Source organism: Acomys russatus, chromosome 9 (assembly GCF_903995435.1).
Source record: "Acomys russatus chromosome 9, mAcoRus1.1, whole genome shotgun sequence".
Taxonomy (NCBI): Eukaryota; Metazoa; Chordata; class Mammalia; order Rodentia; family Muridae; genus Acomys; species Acomys russatus.
Window position 1 is genome coordinate 38,027,751 of NC_067145.1, and position 27,093 is coordinate 38,054,843.

The following is a 27,093-nucleotide window of genomic DNA, read 5'->3' on the forward strand; positions in this document are numbered from 1 at the left end:
AGATAGCTCTGAGATTAAAAGTACTTTTTGCTCTTCCAGAGGACCAAGGGTTCAGTTCCCAGCACCCACATGGCAGTTTACAGCAATATGTAACTCCAGTTCCAGGGGATCCAGTGTTCTCTTCTGGCATCTATGAGCACTAGGCACTCATGTGATGCACATACATACATTCAGGCAAAACACTTACATGCATAAAAAGTAAAAATACACTTAAGAAATTAGCAATTTTATATCAACAACACTCCAAATAAAAATGACTCTGATGAAATTCCAGAAGGAGAATAAAAAAGAATGATTGTAGATAAGGTTAAAAAAAAAAAAAAAAAACCTCAAAGAAGACTCAGATATTTTCCAAAAGAACATCGACAGTTGAATGACACTAAAAAATAATTTAATAATTATATATAAATACCAAAGAAAACCCAAACTGAAATGATGGTGGAAAGAAAAAACACAATAAGTCAAAGACATTTACTACCTCAGGAAAAGGCATAGGCCATGACATATAGCCATGTAAGAACAGTTTTATGCAAAAATCATAGAAATAATTCTAAGAAAATTACAGAAGAAAATATCTCAAATCAAAGGGAGGAGAAGTCCACCCAGAAAAAAAGAGGCACACAGAACATTCAAACAGAACCAGAAAATAAACTCCATGCCTTATATTATAGTTAAAACACTAAATGTACAGAACAAAGAAAGTATGTTCAAAACTGCCAAACAGAAGACCCAAGTCAAAAACAAAGGAAGGACCACCAAAATGACTGCTGAGTTTTCAATTCAAACCATGAAAGCAAGCCTTGAATTGACACCCTTAAAACCCTGAAAGATCCCACTGCCTGTCTAATATGCCCAACAAAACTATCCATCTGATTGAAGGTAGAGAAAAAACTTTCCATAATAAAAGCAAGCTAGAGGAACTCATGACCACCAAGGCAGCCCCACAGAGGATGCTGGAAGGACTACTTCAATGTGAAAGGAAAACGAACAACTCAAAAGACTGTAAGAGGAAAAGAAAAATGATGGAGACAAATTAAACAAGAGTGCGGAGAAAGTCCCCCAAACTGCAAAATCAGCAAAATTACAAGAAGCAGCACATCTGTGCTGACTTATGTGTGTCTTATGTCAACGTGACACAAACTAGAGTCAGGGGACCTTAATTGAGTTGAGAACATTAACTGAGAAAATGGTTCCATAAGATCCAGCTTTCAGGTCTCTTCATAATCAGTGATTGGTTGGGGGAGGGTCCAGCTCATGGTGGGTGGTGCCATTCCTGGGCTGGTGGTCCTGGATTCTATAAGAAAGCAGGCTGAGCAAGACATGGGAAGCAAGCTAGTAAGAAGAATTCCTCCATGGCCTCTGTATCAGCTCCTGCCTCCAGGTTCCTGCCCTGTTTGAGTTCCTGTCCTGGCTTCCTTTGACAATGAAGAGCAGTGTGGAAGTAAAAGATGAATAAACCCTTTCCTCCCTGACTTGCTTTTGGGGCATGATGTTTCATTATGGCAATAGAAACCCTAACTAAGACACCTTTCAATAATAATTGTGAATATCAGTGGTCTCAATTCACCTATCAAAAGACACACACTAGATGACTGGATAAAAAACAGAATTCTCATTTTTGCTGCCTCTGAGAAATATGCCTTACCATCAGAGATCATAGGATTTTGTATTCCAAACCAGTAAATAAGTGTTGTCATTCTAATATAGAAAAAACAACCTTTAAATCTTGTCAGAAGAGAGAAAGGGATAACAGTCCTTCATCCTGATCAAGAGAATAATCCAGCGAGAGGAAATTAAATCTATAAATATAAACACACCAGAAATAGGCAGATTCAATTTTGTAAATCAAGCATTATCAGATATAACCCCAACACAGTAACAGTGTTGATGTCAATTCTCACAGTTCACAGTTAGATGAATCATCTATTCAAAAAGGGAATAAAGAAACAGGAATTAAATGACATCACAGACAAAATGGACCTAAAAGACACTATAGCACATTCTACCCAAACACACCCACAAAAAGACACTTTTCTCAGTAGCTCATGAAGCTTCCTCTGAAAATAAGTCATATAGTAGGACACAAAGCAAGTCTCAACAAATTTAAGAAAATTGAAACACTGTCTCACTTTCTACCTGATCATGACCACATGAAGCTATAAATCAACAGCATGGGAAACTACAGAAAGAATAGAGAATACACACAAACTCATGTTGATTAAGAAACACAGTATTCAATCATGAGTGGGCCACTGAAGAAACCAAGCAGAAAAATTCAAAGATCCTAGAATTAAATCAAAATGAAAACACAATATTGTAATGGGAGTTTTGGTTTCTTTAAAAACTCAGTTATGTTATGTGAACGTGTTTTTGTTTTAATACCAAGTGTGGGATTTTAGTTTGGGCTTTAGTTTGTCCATAGCTATAACTGCCTCGTGCCAGTTGCATTTAGCTTAATCTTGAGGACTCTGAAGGGTATAAATACCAGATCTCAGAGAGAGAGGTGGTTTGACAGTTTGGAGACGATGGAGAGAGAGAGAGAGAGAGAGAGAGAGAGAGAGAGAGAGAGAGAGAGAGAGAGAGAGAGAGAGAGAGAGTGTTAGTTAGTTAGTTCGTTCAATCAACCAGAAACATGCAGGGAAAGTAAAGAGATCTACACCCCCTCTCTCCACTAACCTTCTTTCTCTCATACCTCGTTCATACCTAGTGTTGGAGTGTTGGAAGGGACTGAGGTGAGAAGGGAGATAGAGGCAGTAAATACCCCAAATAAACCAGGGTTTAAAAACTAGCATCAACACAATATACCCAGATTGGCGGGATATGATAAAGCAGGTTAAGAAGGACAGTCACAGCTCTAAGTGCCGACATTCAAAAATCTGAGACAGTAAACAGCCAACCAGGAGACAAACACTAAGGAATTGGGAAAAGAGGAAACCAGTCCCTAGAGCAGCTGACTACAGGAAACAGCTAATATGGGGATAGAAATTAATGAAGTAGAAATAAACCAAAAACAATAAAAATAACTAATGAAACAAAGACCTGGGTCTATGAGAAGATAAACAAAATTAACAAACATTTAATCAACTTAACCAAAAGAATCAAAGAGAAGAGTCAATTTTTAGGGGCAAGAAGGGGAAAGACTGCAATAGACACAGAGGAAATTCAGAGAATCATGAAGATGTAGTTAAAAATTATATTCTATTAAATTGAAAAATTCTGAAAGAACTGGATGAATTTCTTGATGTATTGGATCTATCATAGATAAACCAAGATCAAGTAAATAATTTAAGCAGATACAAAACCACTAATGACATAGAAGTAGTAATTAAAAATCTCCCAAGTACAGCTGGAGATTAACGGCACTTGCTCTGATAGCGGTCATGGTTCAGTTCCCAGCATGCACATGGTCTCTCACAACTGTAACTCCAGTTCCAGGGCATCTGACATAGCTCCTTCCCTCCATGGGTAATAGGTATACATGTGTTGTACATACATACATGCCAGAAAACTACTCATATACATAAAAAATAAAAATAAAATTTAAAATGTGTCTCCTCGCCAAAAGCCCAAGGCCAGATGGACTCAACACAGAAATCTACCAGACCTTTAAAAAACTAGCACCTATACTCCTCATATTTATTTTTCCATAAAGAAAGGAATAAACACTTCCAAATCTTTTTTTTATGGAGTCAGACAGCCAAACTAAGTAAAGACCCAACAAAAGAAGAGAGTGATAGGCCAGTCTCACCATGATCAAGTAGGCTTCACTCCAGGGATGCAGAGATGGTTTAACATATGTAACCAATAAATGCAATTTACCACATAAATATAGCCAAGGACAGAAACTACATGATCATCTTATTAGAGTCATTAAAGGTCTTTCACAGAATCCAACATTCCCTTCTGATAAAATTCTAGAGAGACTACGGTTGGAGAAAGCATATGCAAAAATAATAAAGGCTAATTAAGTACAGCAAACCAATAACCACAATCATAGCGAGCGGAGAAAAACCTGAATCGTTCCCACCAAGATCGGAGCAAGAGGAGGCTGTGAGTGCCTGCTGTTGTCTCTCCTGCTCAATGGTGCTTGATATCTTAGCTGCATCAACAAGCCACGAGAAGGAAATTAAGAGGACACACACAGGAAAGGAAGCTGTCAAGGGATTCCTATGTGCAGATCACACGATTCTAGACATGACAGACCCCAAAAATTCCACCAGAAAATTTCTAAAGCTAATGAACGCTTTTAGCGATGTGTCAGGTTATAAAGTTAACCTCAGTAGTTTTCTTACACACTCAAGACAAACAAACTGAGAAAGAAATCAGGGAAACAATCCCGTTCACACTAGCACTGGGAAATCAAGTTGATACTGACCTGGAAGCCTCCTCCCCTCTGGCTAACTTCTGTAGTACCAGAAGGTGCTATCAACTGTCTTATCTAGCTGCACATGCTGCAAGCTATGATAGTGATCAGCACAGCAAGATGTGCCCATCAAAACAATAGTGGCATACACTTTATGGGGGTAACTACCTACCTTCTGGTTGGATATAGGTCTACTTCCTACTTCACAAGAGAAAACACATGTGTAGTAATATTAATCTGGTCAAGAACTCATGGTTGGAGAGCTCATAGACCCCATGGGGATAAAACCCTTATTATTATTTTGCTAAATGGACATGCCATCAAGTTGCCCTCTAAATTAGTATAGATTAGTACAACTCTCAGACATCACTGGAAAAATTTCCATGATAGTGGTTAATGTAGAAACTATCACAGCTAGCTAAAGTACAGACAACAAGTCGATGGGGTGCTAAGTCACAAATGGGACTTCTTTATCAATCTCTACCTACAAGGCTCCGAGAACATCACAACACAGATGAGAGGGGCAAGAGTTAAAGGTCAGTGAGGAGAATGACAGGACTGCCACCCTCCCGAACTCACAGTGGCCTGCACAAGACCAAGCCAGTCAACATCTCAGCATGAAGCGGGAGAGGGTCTCAAATCTCCCACATAGAGGAGCTATTGACAGTGATGGCTTCTGAGGGAGAATCAGTTCTCTTTAAGGCTGTAGTCCCCGGTAGATGGATCAATCCACCAGTGAACGGCCCCAGACCCATGGGTATACGGATACTACTTGGTAGTGTATAACCACTACTACTACAACAGACAGTAATTTGCGGCTGGGGGTGACGGTGGCCGCGGATCTTGGAGAAGTCAGGGGTGGGAGACGAAGACGGTCAAAATACATTGTATACATGAATGAAATTCTCAACAACTTAATAATTTTGTTTAAAATCCCTCAAAGACACCCACAAGCACTTGCTTCTGTCATCTGTACATTGCACCGAAGTGGAAGAAACTGAGCCATTGGCGCAGGAGAGGAGTCCAAAGGAGGCCAAGATGGAGAGAGAATAAGAAACTGAAGGAAACAGCCTGGGCAGTTAGCTCAGAACTCCCTTACCATGGCCGTGAGGTGGGGCTGCCCTTTCTGTCCAGCACACACTCCCATCCACACTGAACAAGGAGTTATGGTAACCAGCAGGAACTTTCACTTCCTTTCAACTCAGGGTTACTCTTTTCCTGTTTCCCAGCAATGCATTCTGGGAGAGAGAAAGGTAGAAGGTAAGTGACTCTATTGCGCCCTCTAGTGGCGATACTGAAGATCACAGGAAACTTAAATTACCTGTGCCAGAATATGCCCTTGACAGCAGCACTTGACAGCTTCCAAAGTAGTTAAGCTTGTAATATTTATAGTTATAAAAGCACAGATAATCGAGTTATAATCGGTGGTAACCAAGGACATCAACACTTACCTAAAAATCAATAGATTAAAGCAACTAGGTGAGAATACTAAGGTGGGAAAAAGATTTATAGTGAAGGCTGGAGGAGTAAGAAGTGTCCTGAACTTACATTTCAAAGGAAGTTCATTTACCAACATAACTTCCCAGAATTACAAAGTCTATCTGGCTCTCATAGTCTACAAATCCAGGAACCCAGTTCGCTGAGAACTGTGCTTTAGTGTCAGGCACTGAGCTCAGTTTGCTTTTAGCATTTTCTCCCATTTACCTATTTTGAAGAAGGGAAAGTAAGGCGTTGTTACTTCTTAGTTCTTTTAGATAAAGTTTCTTGTATTTTTCCACTTCCACTTTGTAAGAATCGTCTTGCATTCTCATTTTAGAGAGCTCAGCTGCACGCTTCATCAGCCCCGAGTGACTCGGCATTGCAGCAGCATCCTCCCTTGTCTCCCCTGGTGTTTGCTCCAGGGCTGCATCCACCTAGAACAAATTACACGGGTGGATTTTTACAAATCAGAATGTAACTTTTGTGAACTTTATGAACCTTAATTTATTCAGTTTACACCCATGACTCACCATCTGTAAGTATGCCGGAAATGGGATATACATTTTGAAAAGGGAAACTCTGGGGAAAATAAGGTGACTGGCGAAAGGAAGGAAGGGGATACTGGGAGAGTACTGGTGTTGGGGGATGGTCTGATGTATTTTGATGCTAATTAATAAAAAGCCATCCCACCTGGGCAGGGCAGAAAATAAAGGCATGGCTAAGATTCCTGGGCTTAGAGAGAGAGAAAGAGGAATCCAGGAAAGAAGAAGGAGAAGGAAGACAGGAGCGGGTCCCGAGAGGAGAAAGAAGGAGACAGCCATGGGTTAGATGGAGAAGAAGCTCATGGCCAGCATGGATGGAGAATTCGGCCCTAATGAAGAACATTAGCAAGTATTTGGGATTGCGAACAGGAAGTAGCTTGCTAGAAGTTATTGGAAGCAGATGGCATGGGATTGGGGCAGGGATCCCACACCTGCCCCACTATGGGAAGTGGTTTAGAGGATTAATGTCTGTCCTGCCCCAGGCTAACTAAGGTTATTTTAAAATATAACCAGTGTCAGTGTCTTAATTGATTGCTAGATGGGCATACTGATAATACTAATAATACGTATAATTAAAAACAACACACTGGTTTTTGGAGAAATAACAACAATGGATAACGACATGTGTACATAAAAATGCCGCACTGTGCTCTTTGCCTATTTGCTCTCTCTTTGATGGCAAGCCCATTCCTTCACTGGCACTAAAGCCTATTTCTTCAAGACTCCAATGTAAACTGAAGACCCGCTGAAACGTCCAGCCTCGTGGACTAAGCAACTAATGGATTATTAGACTTTCCATTCACAGCCAACTATTGTTGGATTAGCTGGACTGTACTCAGATCCAAGATGGTGGCTCGCAGTTCCCACAACATCTAAGTAGCATTACCACAGCAACAGCAGACTGTGCTGTGGACACCAAAACACCACTATCTGTTTTTCCCAAGTGAGAGGAGAGATCCTGGGTGCCAGAATGAGTGGTCCCAGCCTTTGGCCTTCCAGTTATTCCCACCATGCCTGGAAAGGCTCTGAGGCTCCAGATGGCTGCACAGAGTGCACTAGGTGTCTGGACAGCTTGAGCTCAGAGACCAGGGAAGTGAGCAAGTGAGTGAGTGGTGGGGCTTCTGGCGCTGGGAGTCCCCCTGAAGGAATCCTGTGTTCCTGAGGATCATATAGACTACACACTCCCAGTTCATTCCCCTGCCTCTGGGTCTAATTGGGACACAGCCACCTGAGAAGAATGGCAAGCTATTTCCTGAGATCTAGCAGTCAGTCCATAACCATACCCACCATCCCAAGGAGGGATATCCAGGAACTTCCAGCCTCCTTCCCAGGGCTTTTCCCATAACCCCAAGAAATCCAGCAGACACCAGAAACAACCAGCCAATGCTAGAGACAACCAGGTGGCTAAAGGCCAATGTAAGAACATAATCAACAAAAACCAGGGCACAATGGCATGACCAGAACCTAGTTATCCCACTGCAAGCATCCCTGGATACCATAACACAACTGAAACATAAGAAAATGACCTTAAATCTATGCTTATGAAGATAATAGAGGACTCTAAAGAAGAAATGAATATATTTCTTAAACAAGTACAGGAAAATACAAACAGGTGAACTAAATGAATAAAACAGTTCAAGACCTGAAAATGGAAATAGAAACAACTAAGAAACCATAAACTGAGAAAATCCAGGATATGGAAAACTTAGGGAAGAAAATAGGAACTACAGAAGTAAGCATTACCATCAGAATACAGACATGGAGGAAAGAATCTAAGATGTAGAAAATACAATCAAAGAAAGTGATACATCTATCAAAGAAAATGTTAAATCTAAAAAATTCCTGACACAAAATATCCAAAAAGATGAAATCTAAGAATAATAGGAATAAAAGAAAGAGAAATTTCCCAGTTCCAAGGCTCAGAAAATATTTTCAACAAAATCATAGAAGAAAATTTACCCAATCTAAAAAAGAGATGCCTATAAACATACAAGAGGCCTACAGAACACCAAATAGATTGGACAAGAAAAGAAAATCATACTGTCACATAATAATCAAAACACTAAATATACAGAACGAAGAAAAATTATTGAAAGGACCAATGGAAAAAGGCCAAGTAACATATAATGGCAAACCTATCAGAATCACACCTGATTTCTCAGGAGAGACCATAAAACCACAAGGGCCTAGGCAGATGTCTTGCAAACCCACAGATGTCAATCCAGACTATTATACCCAACAAAACTTTTAATCGCCAAAGATGGAGAAAAAGATATTCCATGACAGAACCAAATTTAAACAATAGCTATATACAAATCCAGCCCTACAGAAGATACTAGAAGGAAAACTCCCACCTGAGGAGGCTAACTACACACACCCCCAAAACCCCACTGGATATAAATAACTTTACTAGAGCAAAACCAAAAGAATATAAGCTCACAAGCACACTTCCACAACCATCAGAAAAATAAAAGGAATTAACAGTCACTGGCCATGTCTATCCATACTAATGGACTCAACTCTATAATAAGAAGACACAGACTAACAGCATGGATGTATAAACAGGACCCATCATTCTGCTGCATACAAAAAACACACTTCAGCCACAAAGATAGATATTACCTGATAGTAAAGAGATGGAAAAAAAGCTTTCTAAGCAAATGGACCCAAGAAGCAAGTTGGAGTAGCTATTCTAATATTTAATAAAATAGACTTTCAACCAAAATTAATCAAAAGAGATGAGAAAGAACACTTCATATTCATCAAAGGAAAAATCCACCAAGATGACATCTCAATTCTGAACATCTATGCCCCAAATGCAAGGCCACATTTGTAAAAGAAACATTGATAAAGCTTAAACCACACATCGATCTCCACACATTAATAGTAGGAGACGTTACCACTCTACTCTCACCAAAGGACAGGTCAACAAAAACAGAAATTAAGCAGATAAAAGGGGAAATAGAATAGACAGAGGACATGCTTAAAGAGAAGGATAGGCTCCGGGAAGGATATGGGGGGGACTCTAGCTGAGACACCTACTAGTACAGGTTATGGAGAACAAAGAGGGCACCTTCTAATCAGGAAGGACCCCTAGTAGAGGGAGGGGAACACCAACCCACCGGCAAAAACTTCAGCCCAAAATTTACCCTTCCTATAAGATGTGTAGGGAAAAGAGAGAGCAGAGATTGAAGGGATGTCCAACCAATGCCTGGCCATACCATGCAAGAGAGCCAACCATTAACACTATTAATGACACTCTGCTATTCTTGCAGATGGGAAATCAACACAATTCTTTACAGACCTTAAAAGAATAATTTTCAACTTCATATGGAAAAACAAAACAAAACAAAAAACCCAGAATAGCTAAAACAATCCTGTATAATAAAAGAACTTCTGTAGGTATCTTCATCCCAGATCTCAAGCTGTACTATAGAGCAACAGTAATAAAATCTCCGTGGTACTTGAATAGAAACAGACTGGTGGATCAATGGAATCGAATTGAAGATCCAGAAATAAATCCACACACCTATGAACACTTTATTTTGACAAAGAAGCCAAATCCATAAAGTGTAAAAATGATAGCATCTTCAAAAAATTGTGCTGGTCTAACTGGATGTCTGCATGTAGAAAAATGCAAGTAAGTCAATATTTATCACCCTGCACAAACTGAAGTCCAAGCAGATCAAAGACTCTAACATAACACAAGACACACTAAATTAGAAGAGAAAGTGGGGATGAGCCTTGAGCCCACTGGCACAGGAGACAACTTCCTGAACAAGATATGCAGAGACAAAGACACAGTAGACACCGAGGGAATGTCCAACCAATGCCTGGCCCCGCCTGGGATTCACCCATGGGAGAGAGCCAGCCCTAACACCATTAACGATACTCTGCTGTGTTTACAGACAGGAGTATAGCATAACTGTCCTCTGAGAGGCACCGCCCAGCAGCTGATGGAAACAGATGCTGAAACTCACTACCAAGCATTAGGCAGAGCTTCGGAAGTCCCGTGTGTGTGCGTGTGTGTGTGTGTGTGTGTGTGTGGTTTCTGTGGGTGTGGAGTGCTGTGCTTTGGAAACCAACCTTGGCACAGCTAGGCAAACTGAGTTGTGTTCTCAGCCATAAATCACCTTGTGTTCTTTCTGCTGTAATTTCATAATTCCAAAATAACAAAATAAATTTAGAAATTTTAATCATAAAACCATAACCTAAGAAGGAACTAAGAAGAGAGAATCTCCAGAGAGAGAGACTCCCTGGAGAGAGAGAATCCTTGTCCTTAGTTGTGAGCCCACAAGGCTCCAACTTACGCTCCTGGTTAATCTCACTGGGTCACAAATCAAATGAACAGACAGCAATGTGCGAAGATTTGTGGGGAGGGAGAAGAGTGAACAGGGGTGGGGAAGGAGTGAGGGTGAGAGCGGTTAGTATGCAATGTATACATGTGAGAAATTATAAAAATAATGCCTGGTCTACAAAACAAGTGCATGACAGCCAAGGCTATACAGAGAAACCCTGTCTCAAAAAACAAACAAACAAACAAACAAACAAACATAAGAATAAGCTAAATATGGTATATCTTAATTAATTTGCTGGACATCTATAAAGCCAGAGGACTTTCATCTCTACTAATAAATAGTTGCAACATGATTAAAACAAATATTTTTATCAATGAGCCTCTTCATGCTCGATAGTGGACTCCTATGGAATACTACTAGAGAAAGAACAATACCAATGAAACTGACTTACCACATCGACTCCTGCACTCAACAGTTCTTCACCAGGAGCGTCCATTTCTCTTGCTTGTTTTTCAGTTGTGACAGTTACGTTGGAATTTTCAAGTTCAATTCTAAATATTTTAAAGGAATTATTCACACAGTTGGATGTTTTAAACACCACATAATTTCTAAGTTATCGTCTTTGTTTTTGGTAGATGTGTCATTTTTCTAGCTGTGTTGTGCAGCTAGTTATGAAGTTTAGGGACTGTGTGAATACCTATGTTCTCCTTTTACTTTTGTGGTGTTTGGGGATGAAATAAGGGCCTTACACAGGCAAATATACACTCTGCCACTGAGTTAATTCTCTGCCCCGTGCAATTATATAATCCAAGTCAAGTGACCGGAAGCACAAGTTTCACCCTGGCCTCGCACATGTGCACCTCTGCTCACACTGCTCTGCTTGCCTGTTTCACAAACGCTCTGGCTGTCTTTCAAGTTGCAGCTATTACCTCTGAATCCTAGAGCGCATCTTCTCGGCAGCTTTTAGCATCTCCATTGCCTCCTGCAACCAAAGCGAAGAACAGGGGAAAGTTACAGCTAGACCCCAGTCGGAGCTCGTCTGTCTCAGGTTTGTGTTTTCCTCTCAAATGCTCTGGCAGAGGGCTTTTCAGTGATGCAGGTGCCCAAGTCACCCGCACTTCTCTAGTGATCCCCCCAAACTGGGTGTTGATTCCAGCCCATCGCGGGCAGATTTGTTCTTTGGTATGTCACTGTATCTGGTATGAATAGACATTTAGTTACAGCTCCGCAGAGAAAGCCACACAACAACTGGGCAGTTGTATGCCTGCCCACTCAGAGTAGTCCATTCCTTCTGGGCTCTTAGGACTACTCAGCAAGCTGGGATTGTAGAGTGCAGTGCAAACGGCGCCTGCTGGAAGAAGGGACACGGAAGTGACCTGACCCTCAGAGTCAGGCTAAAGTCGCCGGTGAGCTCTATTGTGGAATCAAGCATCCTCAATCAGTCTGTCCCAGCTAAGTCATGTGAGGCCGTGTTGCCACCCACCATGATTAGGTTAAGGTGATATGGAAAGGTGGATTCAGCCGCTGCAGGGGCTTCTCACCAGCTATACCTACAAGCTGCAGTTCTGGCTACATAAAGGAAAAAGACAGGTATACACTTTTCCATTTTGAGGCAAACAGGAATATTTGATTAAACAATATCCTCTATTTGTTAGGTGTATTTGACATTATATTACTTTTCTCAGAAAATAAAAGCTTCACTACACCTTTGTCCTTAAGTATTGGCACGATATAGATTTTATCCTATAACTTAGGTAAATGTTTTTTAATGTATTTAAGAATAGTGTCATATATCATCTGATATTCCTCCCAATTTATACTTAGCTAATATTTTCTCTCATGCAGGTTAAGTCAATGCAAAGTTGAAAGATAAACTGTTCTAAACAGACAAGTTCTAGATGGACTTTGGGCAATCATTCCAGTTAAAGAAGGCTTTATGGAAGAAAAAGTGGTGATTCGTTCATAAATAAATGAGGCCAGAATAGAAAATATAAGGGAAGCTGGAAAGAACAGCATGAGGAAAGGCAGAGAGATGGTGCCATGAACTCAGGTGGGAGGGCAAAGCCTAGGAGCATGGAGCGTGGAAACAAGAAGCAGCCACAGAGCTGGTGGAGTAAGAGTTATTAGCAGGAGCTGAGCAGCAGAGCAACCTCAATGCCTGTCAACGGAGGAACAGGTAGGTGGTGCCTCCACACAATGGTGTGTGTGTGTGTGTGTGTGTGTGTCTGTGTATGCGTGCATGTGTGTGTGTGCATGTGTGTGTGTATGCGTGCATGTGTGTGTGTGTGTGCGTGTGTGTGTGTGTATGTGTGCATGTGTGTGTGTGTGTGTGTGTGTGTGTGTGTGTGTGTGTGTTGAGACAGGATCTCATTAGGGAGCACTTTCCAGAAACTCAGTATGTATAGCAGGCTGGCTTTGACCTTGAGTGTACCTTCCTTCTGTGTCTTCTGGGATTACAGATATGAGCCGCCATGCCCAAGAGATGCTACATAGCAACATAAAGAGATGAAGATGAAAGCTGGGTGTGGAATCTTGGGGAGGCAAAGGCAGGCAGATCTCTGTGAGTTCGAGGCCAGCCAGGTCTACAAAGCAAGTCCAGGACAGCCAAAGCTACACAGAGAGACCCTGTCTTGAAAAAAACAAACAAACACACAAACTAAAAGAAAGAAATGAAGACGAGTCCCACGAGTATTATGCTAACTAAAAGGAGCAAGTTAAAAGGGCTAAATATTTTATAACTGTCCACATGAAATGCTCAAAACATACAAATCAAATCCACAATGTATAGATTGGTTATTTTCAAAAATAAAGAAGGTTGAGGGGCATATATTATTCAGATTCTAATTCTTGAACAACAGCTGAATTTATTAAAGAACAAAAGAAATTCTTTAATGCCAGCCCTGACAGTGCTGGGTGTTAACATCACATTACAAAACATTTAGTTAACATCACTGCAATTGCGAAGCCAAGTAACCCTGTATTTTTGCTTCTCTCCTGTGTCTGTAGGCAGCAGACCTCTCTGAGGTAGGAGCTGGTATTCACTGCTCCAAAGTTAACCACAGCACCAAAGGGGTTCAGCCTTGTCACCCCACAGGTGACCTAGCTATCTCCTCATCTCCCAAGCAGGTTTCTTCAGTGTTGACTTTTCCAGAGGAACCTCGCTGAAGCAGAAAGATGCCATGATCACCTCTTTGATAAATCTGAGGAAACTGGGTGCTGTAGCTCCAGCATGAAGGAGTTTTAAACTTCGTTCAGTTCCTATTCAGCTGGGCAGGGGTGGCAAACACTTACATGTAAGGAATAGAGTTGTGAGGACACAACCTGGAACTCATTCCAAGAACGAGGAGCCTTCTGCCAGATTCTGAAGAGATTCGCTTCTATTGATGATATCAGGAACCTGGATACCAATGGCAGCCACTGCTGTTCAGATTGAGTCACTGAAAAAAAAAAATGGGACATGAATTAAAGGACATATAGCAGAACACCTGCGGTTGCTCCTCACTAAACGACCCATGTGTTTTCTCCTATAAAAGATGAAAGGTTCATATTTCAGTTATGTAAAAGCTCGATATAGAATTGTATTTGTGCACAGAATGCTGTTCTGTGACCCTGGTAAACTGACACTATTTCAAACTAATGTTTATTTTCTTTTTCTATTTTTGTTATCACAGTTATCTTTTTTTTTTATTATGTATACAGGGCACATTAGATCACATTATAGATGATTGTGAACCAACCTATGGGTGCTGGGAGTTGAACTCAGGACCTCTGGAAAAACAGTCAGTGCTTTTAACCACTGAGCCATCTCTTCAGCCCCCTAGTTATCTTTTGTTATAGGTAAAGTATATAAGAAATAAAAATACAATATATCATTAAAATTTCTATACACATATTTATATATTAATTTGAGCATAATGAAAACCACTAAATCACTTGCATTGGTAAGGGACGACACTGAAAAGAATTCTATAATTTTGTGAGAAGCATAACTCCCCCAATAAAAGCCACAACTAACCCCATTAGGCTTCCCAGCATTCTAATGGGAACATGAATTGTTAGCTGTATTAAAGAAAATGCTTTAAAAATCTCCAGAATCAAATCATAGAGGAAACTCAGTTTACCTGTGTGCCGTGTTGAGGCCACAAGCATTGCGTTTGACTCTTTGCTGTGTGCATCTTCTCCTCAAAGGATTGGGTACAAGACAACCATTTGCGTGTGGAATCACTTCTTCCCTTAGTGTCACACTTCACCCAAAACTGGGGCCCCAGTGTGGAGCAGAAAAGTCAGAATGCCTTCCTCACCCACCCCGCTGACTTATTTACACTTCATTTACTTTGGATTTTCCCAGGCTGTTAAGTAAATGAGTAATTGGTTGAGACAAATTGTTGAAACTAAGCTAGCAAGGAGATGATTATTCCCTCTAAAAGTGCTGTTTCCACTAGGTACAGATGCTAAGCTGATGGTCCCATTGTCTACCAACATGATAGACACAACTGTTCAGAATAGGCTACGACTCTCCTCTGGGAGGAAAACTTGCTTGCTATGATTGCTGTTCTTCGTTGTCATCTGGACTTGACTACCTCTGGAACTAACTAAAACCTAAAAATGGATGGCACTCCTGTGAGAGATTTCTCCTTACTTTGAAGTAAGAAAGTCTACCTCTAATCCAGACTTTTGAGGTGGGATCTTGAGCTGAGAAGATGTGTACTTTTAACCTAGATCTTGAAGTAGGAAGATGCACCTTTAATTGAGATCATTTGAGCAGGGAAAGCCCACTTCTAACGAGGGCCACACCTTCTGTTGGAGACCTATAGAAGGACATGGAAGAAGGAAGCTTTGATCTTTGCCTGCCTGAGTCCATTCCTTCAGTGGCTTTAGATCCTGCTTCCTTGGGATTCCGATGTACACTGAAGACCGGCTGAGATGTCCTGCCTCATGGACTGAGCAACTACTGGATTCTTGGACTTTCTATTCATAGCCAAGTTTTGTTGGATTAGCTAGACCACAGCCTGTAAGTCATTCAAATAAATCCCCTTCCTCTCTCTCTCTCTATAGAAAGAGCCATTCTATAAGTTCTGTTACTCTGGAAAACCCTGATTAACATACTTGCCCTTCATGGTTGTTGACCTGAGCATGAGAATAACAGCAAGGAGACAAGGAATCTCTAAGGAGCAGCCTAAAAGAAAGCAACTCTCAAAGACTTTCTGACTGAAGTGACTTGACAGTTGTAACAAATGTGATATTATTCTGTGAGCCATTAGTTATAGCCAATAGTATTTCTTCCTTTCTTTTCTTTCTTTCTTTCTTTCTTTCTTTCTTTCTTTCTTTCTTTCTTCCTTTCTTCCTTCCTTCTTTCCTTCCTTCCTTCCTTCCTTTCCTTTTGAGAAATATAATTAGCTTTTACTTCTGGTCAAGATTTCAGACACTGAGGGCCAAGTGGTCCAGACCCCCCCCCCCAACACTGGCCACTCCTGCATATGTGATCATTAAAAATATATGAAAAGGCAGCTCTCTCATGATCATGGAGTTGATCTGACAGCAATTAAATGTGTTTAAGCACCTGGCACAGCTCTGAAATTGCACTGAGAAGATCCAGAAGCACCTAGTTTGGTCTGAGGCAATGTAGAAGGCCATGGAAGAGGCCGGCCTCCTGAGGGGCCCTCACATCTCCGAGTCAGTGTACATGCCATTGATCAGGTAGTCCGCCTGTGTGTAGTCCTTCTTGTAGCTCTCATAGGCTTGCAGGGCAAACATCACCAGGACTGCGATGAAGAGGGTCACCCCAAGAACAATCACCACCAGAAGTAACATCTTGCTCACAAAGGATGGGCTTAGGGGCTCAGTGATGACTACTAGGTACTGGCCTTGAGTGCTGAACTGGCTGTGCTTGGCACCTTAAAGTCCCCTGAGCTCCTGGGTGTTGGCCCAGTGGAGGCAATACTAGCTGTGGTTTTAGTTTCCACCTGCTCTGTTGTCAGGGATATGCCTGCCCACCTGTCCTACATGGCCCCTGGGTAGGTAATGCAGAGCGTGTCTGTATTGTGGGGAATGTGGCTTCTGTTTCAGGACTCAGGCTAGAAGGAAGCTCCCTGGTTTGTACCTGGGTGGGGGTTACTACTGTAGGAGACACTGAAGCCGCAGAGCAGGTGGTGGTTACTACTGTAGGAGACACTGAAGCCACAGAGGGAGTGGTGGTGGACTCTAGGGTGGTGTCTGAGGGACTAAGTGTTGATCTACCCACTGTGCTATGCACTGGCTGTTCTGTTGTCACCTAAATGGTGGTACCTTCCATTTGGACACCTGGGGTGAGTATGGGGCTCATGGCAGATGTGTTAGTGGGTGTGCTTTTGCCAGGATTCAGTGTCCTTGTGGGAGGATCTGCAGCAACAGTCATGGTATGTGGAGCCACGGTTATCACTGTGGCTGTTTTGGTGATGTGTTGGCATTTGTACTAGGCACTTCTTGTACATGTTGTGCTGAGAGATGGAAGCCCAGCAGTAGTGATGGGTAGTCTGCCCCACAGATAATGTAGGTGGCACAAGGGTTCTGGAGGTCACACTGTCTGTTGTACCCTCTCCAGTTGTTGGAGTGCTTGTATCCGTCCAGTGCATTGTCATCTCTGCTGTTGCTTTGGTAGAGTTCAGGCTGACTGCCTAGGTCCTTGTGGTCGGTGTGACGGGAGCAGGCGGCTCTGTGGCTGTTCTCTCAGTAGCTGTAGTATCAGCCCTTGTAACTGTGTCCCTAGGCATGTTTTGTTTACTGTGATAGGCCACATTTTGGTAGTGACTAAGTGGTGTGGCTCGACAGACACTGTATGGCATGGGGGAAATCCAAACCAGTACCGGGGCTGTCCACATCTTGCTGCCAAGCTGGAAACAGGATTTCTGGTCTCTGAGTCCTTTCAGGGTGTCAACAGTTGCCTTCCACTGGGATTGGAGATCAGAAGCAGTGGCTCAGTGCAGACTAGGAGGCCAGGCTGATGTCCTCCTTGGGCAGCTGTGCACTAGGCATCCTGTACTTGCCATATTAAGCCTTATAGCCAGTAGTATTTCTTTTAACTTGCCAATGAATGGAAGCCAAGAAAGAACATTAGGCTAATATTATTGAAAAGAGATCTCAGGCATAGTATATAACCATACTCCAAAGCTGACAGAATTTTTAACAAGTTTTTGAGATCTTGGGATTCACATGTTACACTCTTATCAAGAGTTGTCAGGGTCTTTAGGAAACACTTAAATCTCCATGTACAGACCATATGAGGTCTTTTGAATCAGGCACTTAGGAGAAGCCTGACTTTGTGATTGTTCAAAACTCTCTCCAGGTCATTGTGGAGGGCATTAGTGGACAGTAATTGAAAAGCAAATAAATAACCATTGCCTCCAGCCTTGCTTATTACCCACAAGACTCAGTCCGCTCATCATCTGAGGATATGGCCACATGATAAAATACGGCATTTTTTCTTCCGAAGAATGCTAATTTCCCTGATTAGGTACAGAACTGGAGCCAGGAAATTCAAAATGTAACTCAATTTTATCATATACAAATCTGGAGCAAAACTGTGGAGTTGAAAGCAAACTTTCAGCTCTTATCTACAGACTTGCTTTTACCGAGAGAAAGCTAACATCCCAGTGTGCTTCTGCTCCTCCTTCAGATGTCCACATAGTCGCTCCTGTGCTACCTCCTGGGCCTTCTGAGACTCACCATGTTTGTCACTCAGGAATAATGATGGTTAGCCCCAGATCATTTTGACACACAGAATGTAGAATATTTGAGCGTTCACTTAACATTGCCTCTGGGTAATCCCCCTAGATAGCTTTGGTTGTAAATCACCCTTCACACTTGTGGTCCCTGCTGCTCTTCTTCTCCCTCTTCTTTGTCTTCTTATTTTTGCTGTAGCCTCACCTTTAGACATCACTTTGGTAATTTTTCAACAGCAACAAGATTTCTAGTCTTGTTTTTGTTTTATTTATTTATTTATTTTGCAAAATACATATTTTTTTTTTTTTTTTGTTTTCTTTACAAGGAAGCCTTTTTCCAGGTCTGACTTTGTGTCTCTATGTTAAAAATCTTTGTTGAAAAAATATTTTGAAAAATATGAGTTTTACTTTTAACAAATTGAGGGTTTTCTCAAATATTTACCCTAAGTGCCTGGAAGGAGAGGAGGCTATACTTTCTACTACATCTTGACAGCATCAAAATATTCAGAGAAACTTCGACAAATTACCTCAAAATATTTTTATTCAGGACGCTTGAGCTGCTGCAGGGGCAAATGCACCCACTGCATTACTTTAGATATGAATGCCCTTCGGGTGTCTTGGACATGCAATTGTGCCATCTGCAACGTGCTCCTGTCTCTGAGTCTGCACAGTGTGAAGGAAGCATGGCCACCAGTGAGGTGCTTCCATTAAATGCGGCCCAGTGGGCTGCACTGGTGAATAAGTACCCTTTACAGGAAAGACTGTCACATACTCCTCCTGTGGGACAGGTAGGCCTGTGGCCCAAACACAGCCTAACACACCCAACACAGCCTAACACACCCAACACAGCCTAACACACCCCACACAGCCTAACACACCCCACACAGCCTAACACACCCAACACAGCCTAACACACCCAACACAGCCTAACACACCCAACACAGCCTAACACACCCAACACAGCCTAACACACCCAACACAGCCTAACACACCCAACACAGCCTAACACATCCAAACACAGCCTAACACACCCAACACAGCCTAACACACCCAACACAGCCTAACACACCCAACACAGCCTAACACACCCAACACATCCTAACACACCCAACACATCCTAACATATCCCAACACAGCCTAACACACCCAAACACATCCTAACACATCCCAACACATCCTAACACACCCAACACATCCTAACACACCCAAACACATCCTAACACATCTCAACACATCCTAACACACCCAAATACATCCTAACACACCCAAACACATCCTAACATATCCCAACACATCCTAACACACCCAAACACATCCTAACATATCCCAACACATCCTAACACACCCAAACACATCCTAACATATCCCAACACATCCTAACACACCCAAACACATCCTAACACATCCCAACACATCCTAACACACCCAAACACACATCCTAACACACCCAAACACATCCTAACACACCCAAACACATCCTAACACATCCCAACACATCCTAACACACCCAAACACACATCCTAACACACCCAAACACATCCTAACACACCCAAACACATCCTAACATATCCCAACACATCCTAACACACCCAAACACATCCTAACACACCCAAACACATCCTAACATATCCCAACATATCCTACCACACCCAAATACATCCTAACACACCCAAACACATCCTAACACACCCAAACACATCTTAACACACCCTAACACATCCTAATACACCCAAACACACATCCTAACACACCAAAACATGTCCCAACATATCCTAACACATCCCAATACATCCCAACACGCCCTAACACACTCTAACACATACTAACACATCCTAACATACCCTAACACATCCTAACACGTCACAACACACCATAATAGATCCTAACACATCCTAACACACCCTAACACAACCTAATGCATCCTAACACCTGTAAATATTCTAAAAGTTGATTTTCTCTTGTCAACATGTTTTTCTGCTATAAGAAGGATTGGTTTTCATTTCAACAAATTAATCTCCACAATGATCTCTTTTAGGCCGATGATGGAATATGTGTGCTCAGCAAGCACTGGGACCCTCATACCGAAATAACAATAACAATAATAGTAACCAAAATATAGAAGTCCCTTTGAGGTCATTCTCAGTAAAGTATTTGAAAATGAAAACTGTAAGTATAAGAATTTGGTTTTTCTGGGCCTGGAGTGATGACGGCTCAGCAGTTCAACATGCTTGATGCTGTTGCAAAGGATGTGAGTTCCGTTCCCTGAACCCACACTGGGCATCTCAGAACCACCTGTAGCTCCAGCTCCATGGGACCCAACACCTTCATTTGGCTTCCATAGGCACCTGCACACACATGGCATGCGCGCACACACACACATCAAAAATAAACCATTTAAAAAAGGATTTACTTTTTCTACTAGCACATTTCTTATATTATTAAAATCTATATGAAATGCATTGCTTTGTAAAATGTAAAAATAACTTTCCTACAGTTAAAAGACTTTTTTTTCTCTAATAATTCTTTTTTTCCCCTACTGAATAGGAAATTTCCTTTGCGTTGAGCTACAAATTCCTACGTATATCCAGATGTTTCTGTATTTTCTAGTCTGTTCCACATGTTTGTCTGCCTGTGACTAAGCAATTAACATGTGAACACAAATGGCATACCCTAATTTCATCAGACCAAGTGTGTGCTCATTACAAGTGTTTTCTCCCTCACATTTCCCTCAAGCACTAAAAGGAATGAGTTCACTTTCACTTATGTACAGTCCATTAGCTTGAGTTAAGAAAATAGTCTCCTTATTCAAGAGCAAGGAGCCAAGGTTAAGAGAAGTTGGTAAGAGCAGATTGTCAGTGTCAACAATCTAAGGACAGCTTTGGCTCCATCTCCTCACACTTGAGGGGAGCACCAGCTGATGGGGTGAGTTCTTGGTGCTCGCATGGGAAAACCCAGCTGAAGCATGTGAGCGGAGAGCAACAGAAAGCAGTATTGCAACCACAGGAAACACCAGTTTCCTGAAGCGTTGAGAAGGCTGGTGACAAGAATCTGCCTGTGGTTGAGAGGGAACTGGATAGATGCTGTTTGGAGCTTGGTGACTGGGATCGGGGCCCTGAGTTCTCTTCCTTAGTAGATGTTACAGAGGTTGAGGATGCTCCGGGTCTCATCAACAAACCGTACAATGAAGAGAGTTGACAGGTCAAGTGCATTCTGAGTAACCTCTCAAGAGTAGACAGTCCAATGGGTAAAAAGCATGTGAGAAATATAGAAAACAGGCTGAAGAGCAAAAGGTCACCCCTGAGGAACACTGTAAAATAAAGTTAGTAGGCAGCCTTTGTCAGGCTGAGGCTACAGAAGAGCACAAAGCTTCTGCCACCTCTCGGTCACTCGCAGCAAAGTCTTCAATCTTCCTTTACTGTCCTGCAGTTAAACAGGCCTGTTGCTTTATCTTGCAGTAAGATGTTCCTTGGATCTGACTATTCTGGAAGGAGCAATAATGGGAGGCTTTTGACCACAGGAAGTCTACATTGTTTAGACTGATGATGTGTGACGATTACTATACACAGGAGACTTGAGTGCACTTAGAAACGCCCAGGAGGTGGTGAGGAGCACCTGAGTGTGTATCCTGTGCTGGTGTTTCTGAGGAGGATTCACTGATGAGGAAACACCCACACTAGATGTGTACAGTCCCCTTTTTATCTGGCATCTGGACAGAATCACGGAAGAAAGCCAGTCAAGCGCCCTGATTCTCTTCTGCTTCCTACTCACTGGGGTGTGAACTGGTCAACTGCATCTTGCCCTCCTTGCTCTGATAGACAGAGGCCTCTGAAGTTCAGAACCAAGACACGATTTTCCTTGCTTTGCTGCTGGCAAGTGCTTGGCCCCCAGCAATGATGATAGCAACTAAAGCAATATTGACAATATGGAGAGACTCTCAGTGCATGAACAGAGAAATACAGTGTCTCTGCTATAATTTAGAGAGTCCTAAATGTATTTTGGAGATGTTCTGATTTTCAATGTGCACATTTTAAATATGTTCTTCTTATATTTTACTGATATTGATCTTGTGTTAATTTCAGGTTCAGTTTTTTCATTGATAAAGATCTGAAGCACAGCTTTTATTCGCAATTTACTTATGACGTGGCACTTCCTTAATAAGTCTGATGAGACCTCATGGAGGCCCACTATTTTTTCATATCTAATTAACCTGTGAGCTGCGAGAGCAATTTCCATGGCTCTTCATGTATGGCTATACAAATATATCCTCCATCCTGTATTTCTTTTATTATTTTGTCACAGTCATTCTTTAGCTGCTACGGGCTCTGGCCCCTGCTGTGTTGGGCCAGCACACTCTTGACTCATCTGCAAGCTGGATTCTAACCCCAGGCAGGATAAGGGTCTCTCACTTGACTTCCTCCACAAGCAGGACCCTTCCCCATCTCACCCTACACAGACATCTCCTACTGAAGCTAAACTCCTGTGCTATGAGGTGGACTCTATAAATAGAGGCAGTTGCCTTGAGGGATCTGAGACTTGTACAATTTTTTTTCTCATGAAAAATGTCATGGTGACTGATGGGTGGGGTTCCATTCATTCCTAGGAAGCTGTTATGAGCAGATCCGTGACCACCTAGAGGTCCTGCACAACCTGACTGGCCTCACCGGGGAGACAAGTATCTTAGCTGCATAAGGTCACATATAATGTACACCTGTTGGTGGTACTCATCAATGCAATTGTCTTGAGGAGACAATTGGGTTGGGTTGTCTCTAGGCCATATCAAAAAAAAAAAAAAAATACAGGAAGAATTATAAAACCCTTGACATTGTAACTCAGAGTTTGTCCCCAGCATTGAAGAAAGTCTAAGCATTACTTCAGTGTGGTTTAAACAGCATCAATAGCATCAAACACCTATGGAAACTCTGGCCGCTCACTGCTTTAATCTATGTACTGTATATGAGCAATGGCAAGTGTGTGTCTGGTTCTGTGCTCATTGGAAGCAGAGAGCTCATGACACTGAAATTTGTCCTCATCGGACCCTGACATGGTACTGCTATGCACTTTCAGAAGCCTAAGGCCAAAAGCAGCAACCCCTTTCAAGGACAGGTGGTCACATTGACTTCAAAGCACATGACCTTGACCCTTAGGGCCTCGGCTAACTGCAGTCAGCCCCAACTAGCTGTATTTCTAGCACCACTCCCAGGCATAGACCCAGGTCTCTACCAAAGCAGGGGCCTTTTCTGCCCTTCCTCCAGAATGGTCTTTCTCCACGGAGCCTCTCACAGAACCAGTGTCGCCTGCTTGGGTACACTGTCTTATGCAAGCAGGGGGAGTGGACATCACGCCCACAAACAAGACAATGAAAAAGGAGCACTGACAATTTTTTTTTAAAGCCACTGAAAAGACATTGAAAAGAACCAGAAGAGCAAAAAGGCTTTTTCTCAGAGAGAAGACAACTGCTGTGGGGCTGGGATAGCTGCTGGATTGCAATCAGGTGATTGGGGGCGGGGAACAGAACCGGTGCTGCCAGCAGAGCTGATATAAGATAGACCCTACCACACACTGGTGATAGGGTGTGGCGGGGCCATTCTCTCAAGAGGTGGACCCGCTGCAGCAAGGGTGAGATGTGTGAAAGCCACGCTGCATCTGCTGATGAGGCGAGACACAGGTGCCACAGCTGCTGTCAGGTGTGCTGGCTGGACTCTGCTGCCACATCTGGCTCCAACACAGCAGAGCTGACACAGAAGCTTCGGGTGATTTCTCTGCTCTCAGACTCCGGTGCACAAGATAGTTCTGGCCCCAGAGTGGCTGGTTTCACTGCTTCTTAACACATGTCAAGCTCTGGATCTGTGGAAGTGCGGCTCCACCCATCTAAGGATGGAAACAGACATGCTGTTGATGCAGCTTGAGAAAGGGAAGTGGGACTTGGGGTGCAGGAGAAGACCAGATCCCCAGTAGGAGACCTCCTCCCAGCCTTTCCAAAGACAAAAGTGACCCCTGTCTGCCATGCAAACAGACACTGTCCTACAAAAGGACATGTGGCCAGACGAAGGCCCGGGTGACAGCTCCCAAAAAAATGGAGCCTCCCAAACCTTCCCCCCCCCCCCCGCCAGCACACCAGTTACTGAACCCTCCTCACACTCAGGGTCTCAAGCACTTACCTGAGTCTTCCTCATCCTTGCTCTCTGCTTCGCCGGCCCCTTGTTCCTCCAAATAGGTCAGGAGCATGTGGACACGAACAATAAGGTCTGAGTAAGGCATGTTCTTGATCAAGTAGGCTTTCATCTTTCTCAGAATGGACAGGCATGAGGACTGGCAAAATTCATCAGGTTTCTTGTCCATCCACATATCCAGGAAAGTACAAATGGTCCTGGGGAAAGCAGATGGCCTCAAGCTTAGCGGCCAGGCTTGCTTTTTTTCTGACACACCCGTGTCTCCTTGCAGGGATGTCTACAGGGTAGAAGATGTCCAGCCCTTGTGCATATAGGTATGGTGAGCAGGACTGTGCTGTCCGTGTGAGCAGGGAGCTCCACAGTCCCTGTTCTCAGCCTCTAATGCAGAACATCCAAGCAAGTCTGCCTGGTATGGGCTGTGATCTGGGTGCAGTTTAAGAAGGGTGCCCAAGCCCCTGTATTTCCCACCTGCTCTCCACTTGCAACAACCCTTCCCGTGCAATTCTTCTCACTCTGAGGCATCACTATGCTTGGATATCAATATGCTAGTAGAAACCAGAAGTAATGTGAGATGCAAGCACCGGCCATCCCTTGGCACTCAAGTGTCCCCACATTGGGGACCCAAGCCCTTCCTCTTGTTCCAAAGCAAACTTACTTCTTTACTTGCTCGTCTTCTTCAAAATAAAGGCGGAAGTTATCATACCTAAAGGAGAATAGAAAGGATGTCACCTGTGTGTAGTCCCCGGCCCACCACCTAAAGAAATCTAGAGTACAGGCTGATTCCTAGAGAGGTATCAAAGTATAGAACTTGGAAGTTCTCTCTCACGATTACTCTCACAATTACTAGTTCACCTGCATAAAGTAGGTGTTTCAAATATGTTCACGCAATAAGTGAACACAAACACCTCTATCCAGACATCTCGGTGGGCACTAGGTCCCTCGGATTGCCGTCCATGAATCTCTACATGTCGCTCTTGGGAACGCCAATATCAGTTCTAGAATATCACTTACAAATGGAAGGTCTTTCACCAAGGCCTAGAAAATTTAAGGCAGGGAGAGAGAGCTTTTCAAGGGTCTAGGGGACAGCCACATTCATTAGGGTCTCAGCTCTGGACAGCCCCTTCGCTTGGGCCAAGTCTGGGAGATGCATTTTCTGACTTCGTGCTGCTGGGTCCTGACAGTACTGTAGGCTGACAGTAGACAGAGTCCTTCCCGGAACCGACGAGAGGACCTGAGACCTCTGGGCTTGGAGGTGGACACTCACCGCTTGAACAGCAGGTCCAGCACCTGCTCGGTGGTGGCAAACCTTCGGTATGTGTACAAGAAGGCAGGAACAAAGAAGGGGTCCCCAGCCTGCAGGGAAGGCACCAGATGCTTCACTAGTTTTTCCACCATGTCTGCACTGATGGAGGACTGCCCACAGGGCTCCTTCCGGTCCTCTGGGGCAGGACCCTGCGCACCCTGAGGAGAGATCAAGGCCTAAGCTTGAAACGGGCTCAGGTCTGCAACATTCTCATGGGTTATTATCATTGCAAGTTCCCCTGGAATATTACACTGCCAAGCAGACAGAGTAAAACTAGAGGAGACTGGGACTTTGGAGAGGTTACCTTGACAGTGTGTCCCTGGCCCTGGCTTCCCTGGGCCATGTCTCTTTTCTTCCGGACAAATGGCCAGAGGTGTCGGAGGCAAGAGTGAATCCTGCGCCTCCAGGCACCACCACAGCCTCCTCTCTTGCCTTTCTTGAGGCCTGAGTCTCGAGTAGTCTGAAGGTAGCAAGAGAACATTATGGTCTCTCTAGGGTCTCAGACAAGTGAGCCTGTTGGCTTGGCTCTAAGCAGTTGACTGCCTAACTACCAGAGTTCTATATACTGTTGGGTTATTGTCAAGGAAGTGAGGTCACTTCCTGCTCGTCCCTTTACTGTACCCTCTCTACACAGAGCTTTCCCTAAATGTGTCCAGGTCCCTTCCTCCCAGGTGGACAACTAGTCACAGTCACACACATGTGTCCCATTCCACTGCTCCTAGGGATGTCTGGGAGCATCTCAGCTTTGCAGTCTGAGTCCCTGCTGTTGAATGACATTCATAGCCCTAACCCTAAACTCACCCCTAATTAGCCTAATTGACGACCTGTCATGGTGTCATGGTGAAGAGACACCATGACCCAGGCAACTCTTATAAAGGACATTTCACTGGGGCTGGCTCACAGTTTCAGAGCTTTGGTCTATTACTGTCTTGGCAGGAAGCATGGCAGCTTGCAGGCAGTCATGGTGCTGGAGAAGCCAAGAGACTGGCATCCTGATCTAAGGGCAGCCAGGAGAAGACTGGCTTGCCCAGGAAGACAAGAAGGGGCACTCATTCCACAATGAGTGGAGCATGGTCTTAGAAAACCTCAAAGCCCATCTTCACAGCGACACAATTCCTCCAACAAGGCCATACCTACTCCATGGTGTTTGATTACAGAAGTATAAAACAACTCAAACTCCCAACTGTAATACTTTTTAGTGTAAGTGCATGAAATTGCACAAGTTTTTAATGTGTTGAACC

The 27,093-nt window shown here is 43.1% G+C and overlaps 2 protein-coding genes and 1 pseudogene across 2 annotated transcripts in view; all 3 read right to left on the reverse strand.

Moving 5' to 3' along the window:
* LOC127193617 (uncharacterized) overlaps positions 1-14,831 on the reverse strand; it is a 34,435-nt gene extending 19,604 nt beyond the window's left edge. The window contains exons 1-5 of the mRNA XM_051150859.1: positions 14,804-14,831; positions 13,974-14,119; positions 11,612-11,664; positions 11,134-11,233; positions 6,068-6,276 (exon numbers count right to left, since the gene is read on the reverse strand). Coding sequence (XP_051006816.1) covers positions 6,068-6,276; positions 11,134-11,233; positions 11,612-11,664; positions 13,974-14,119; positions 14,804-14,831 — 536 coding nt within the window. The remainder of the gene's footprint in view (positions 1-6,067; positions 6,277-11,133; positions 11,234-11,611; positions 11,665-13,973; positions 14,120-14,803) is intronic.
* Positions 14,832-16,343: 1,512 nt separating this feature from the next.
* Positions 16,344-17,539, reverse strand: LOC127193893 (uncharacterized protein C11orf24 homolog; annotated as a pseudogene).
* Positions 17,540-24,200: 6,661 nt separating this feature from the next.
* On the reverse strand, positions 24,201-26,333 carry LOC127193618 (ral guanine nucleotide dissociation stimulator-like). The gene is made up of 5 exons (XM_051150860.1): positions 26,163-26,333; positions 25,814-26,001; positions 25,205-25,252; positions 24,538-24,746; positions 24,201-24,247 (listed from the first exon to the last, which is right to left on the reverse strand). The coding sequence occupies exons 1-5, from the start codon at positions 26,331-26,333 to the stop codon at positions 24,201-24,203; spliced, it is 663 nt and encodes a 220-aa protein (XP_051006817.1).
* Positions 26,334-27,093: the final 760 nt, after the last annotated feature.

What these genes read in the sequence shown, in the direction of transcription:
- LOC127193618 (XM_051150860.1), bottom strand. Translation starts at nt 26,333, where the DNA reads ATGTTCTCTTGCTACCTTCAGACTACTCGAGACTCAGGCCTCAAGAAA. An exon ending in GCCAGGGCCAGGGACACACT is followed by an intron (nt 26,002 to 26,162) that starts GTCAAGGTAACC and finishes CAGGGTGCGCAG; the next exon opens with GGTCCTGCCCCAGAGGACCG. An exon ending in CAAGGATGAGGAAGACTCAG is followed by an intron (nt 24,248 to 24,537) that starts GTAAGTGCTTGA and finishes TTCCATCCTTAG; the next exon opens with ATGGGTGGAGCCGCACTTCC.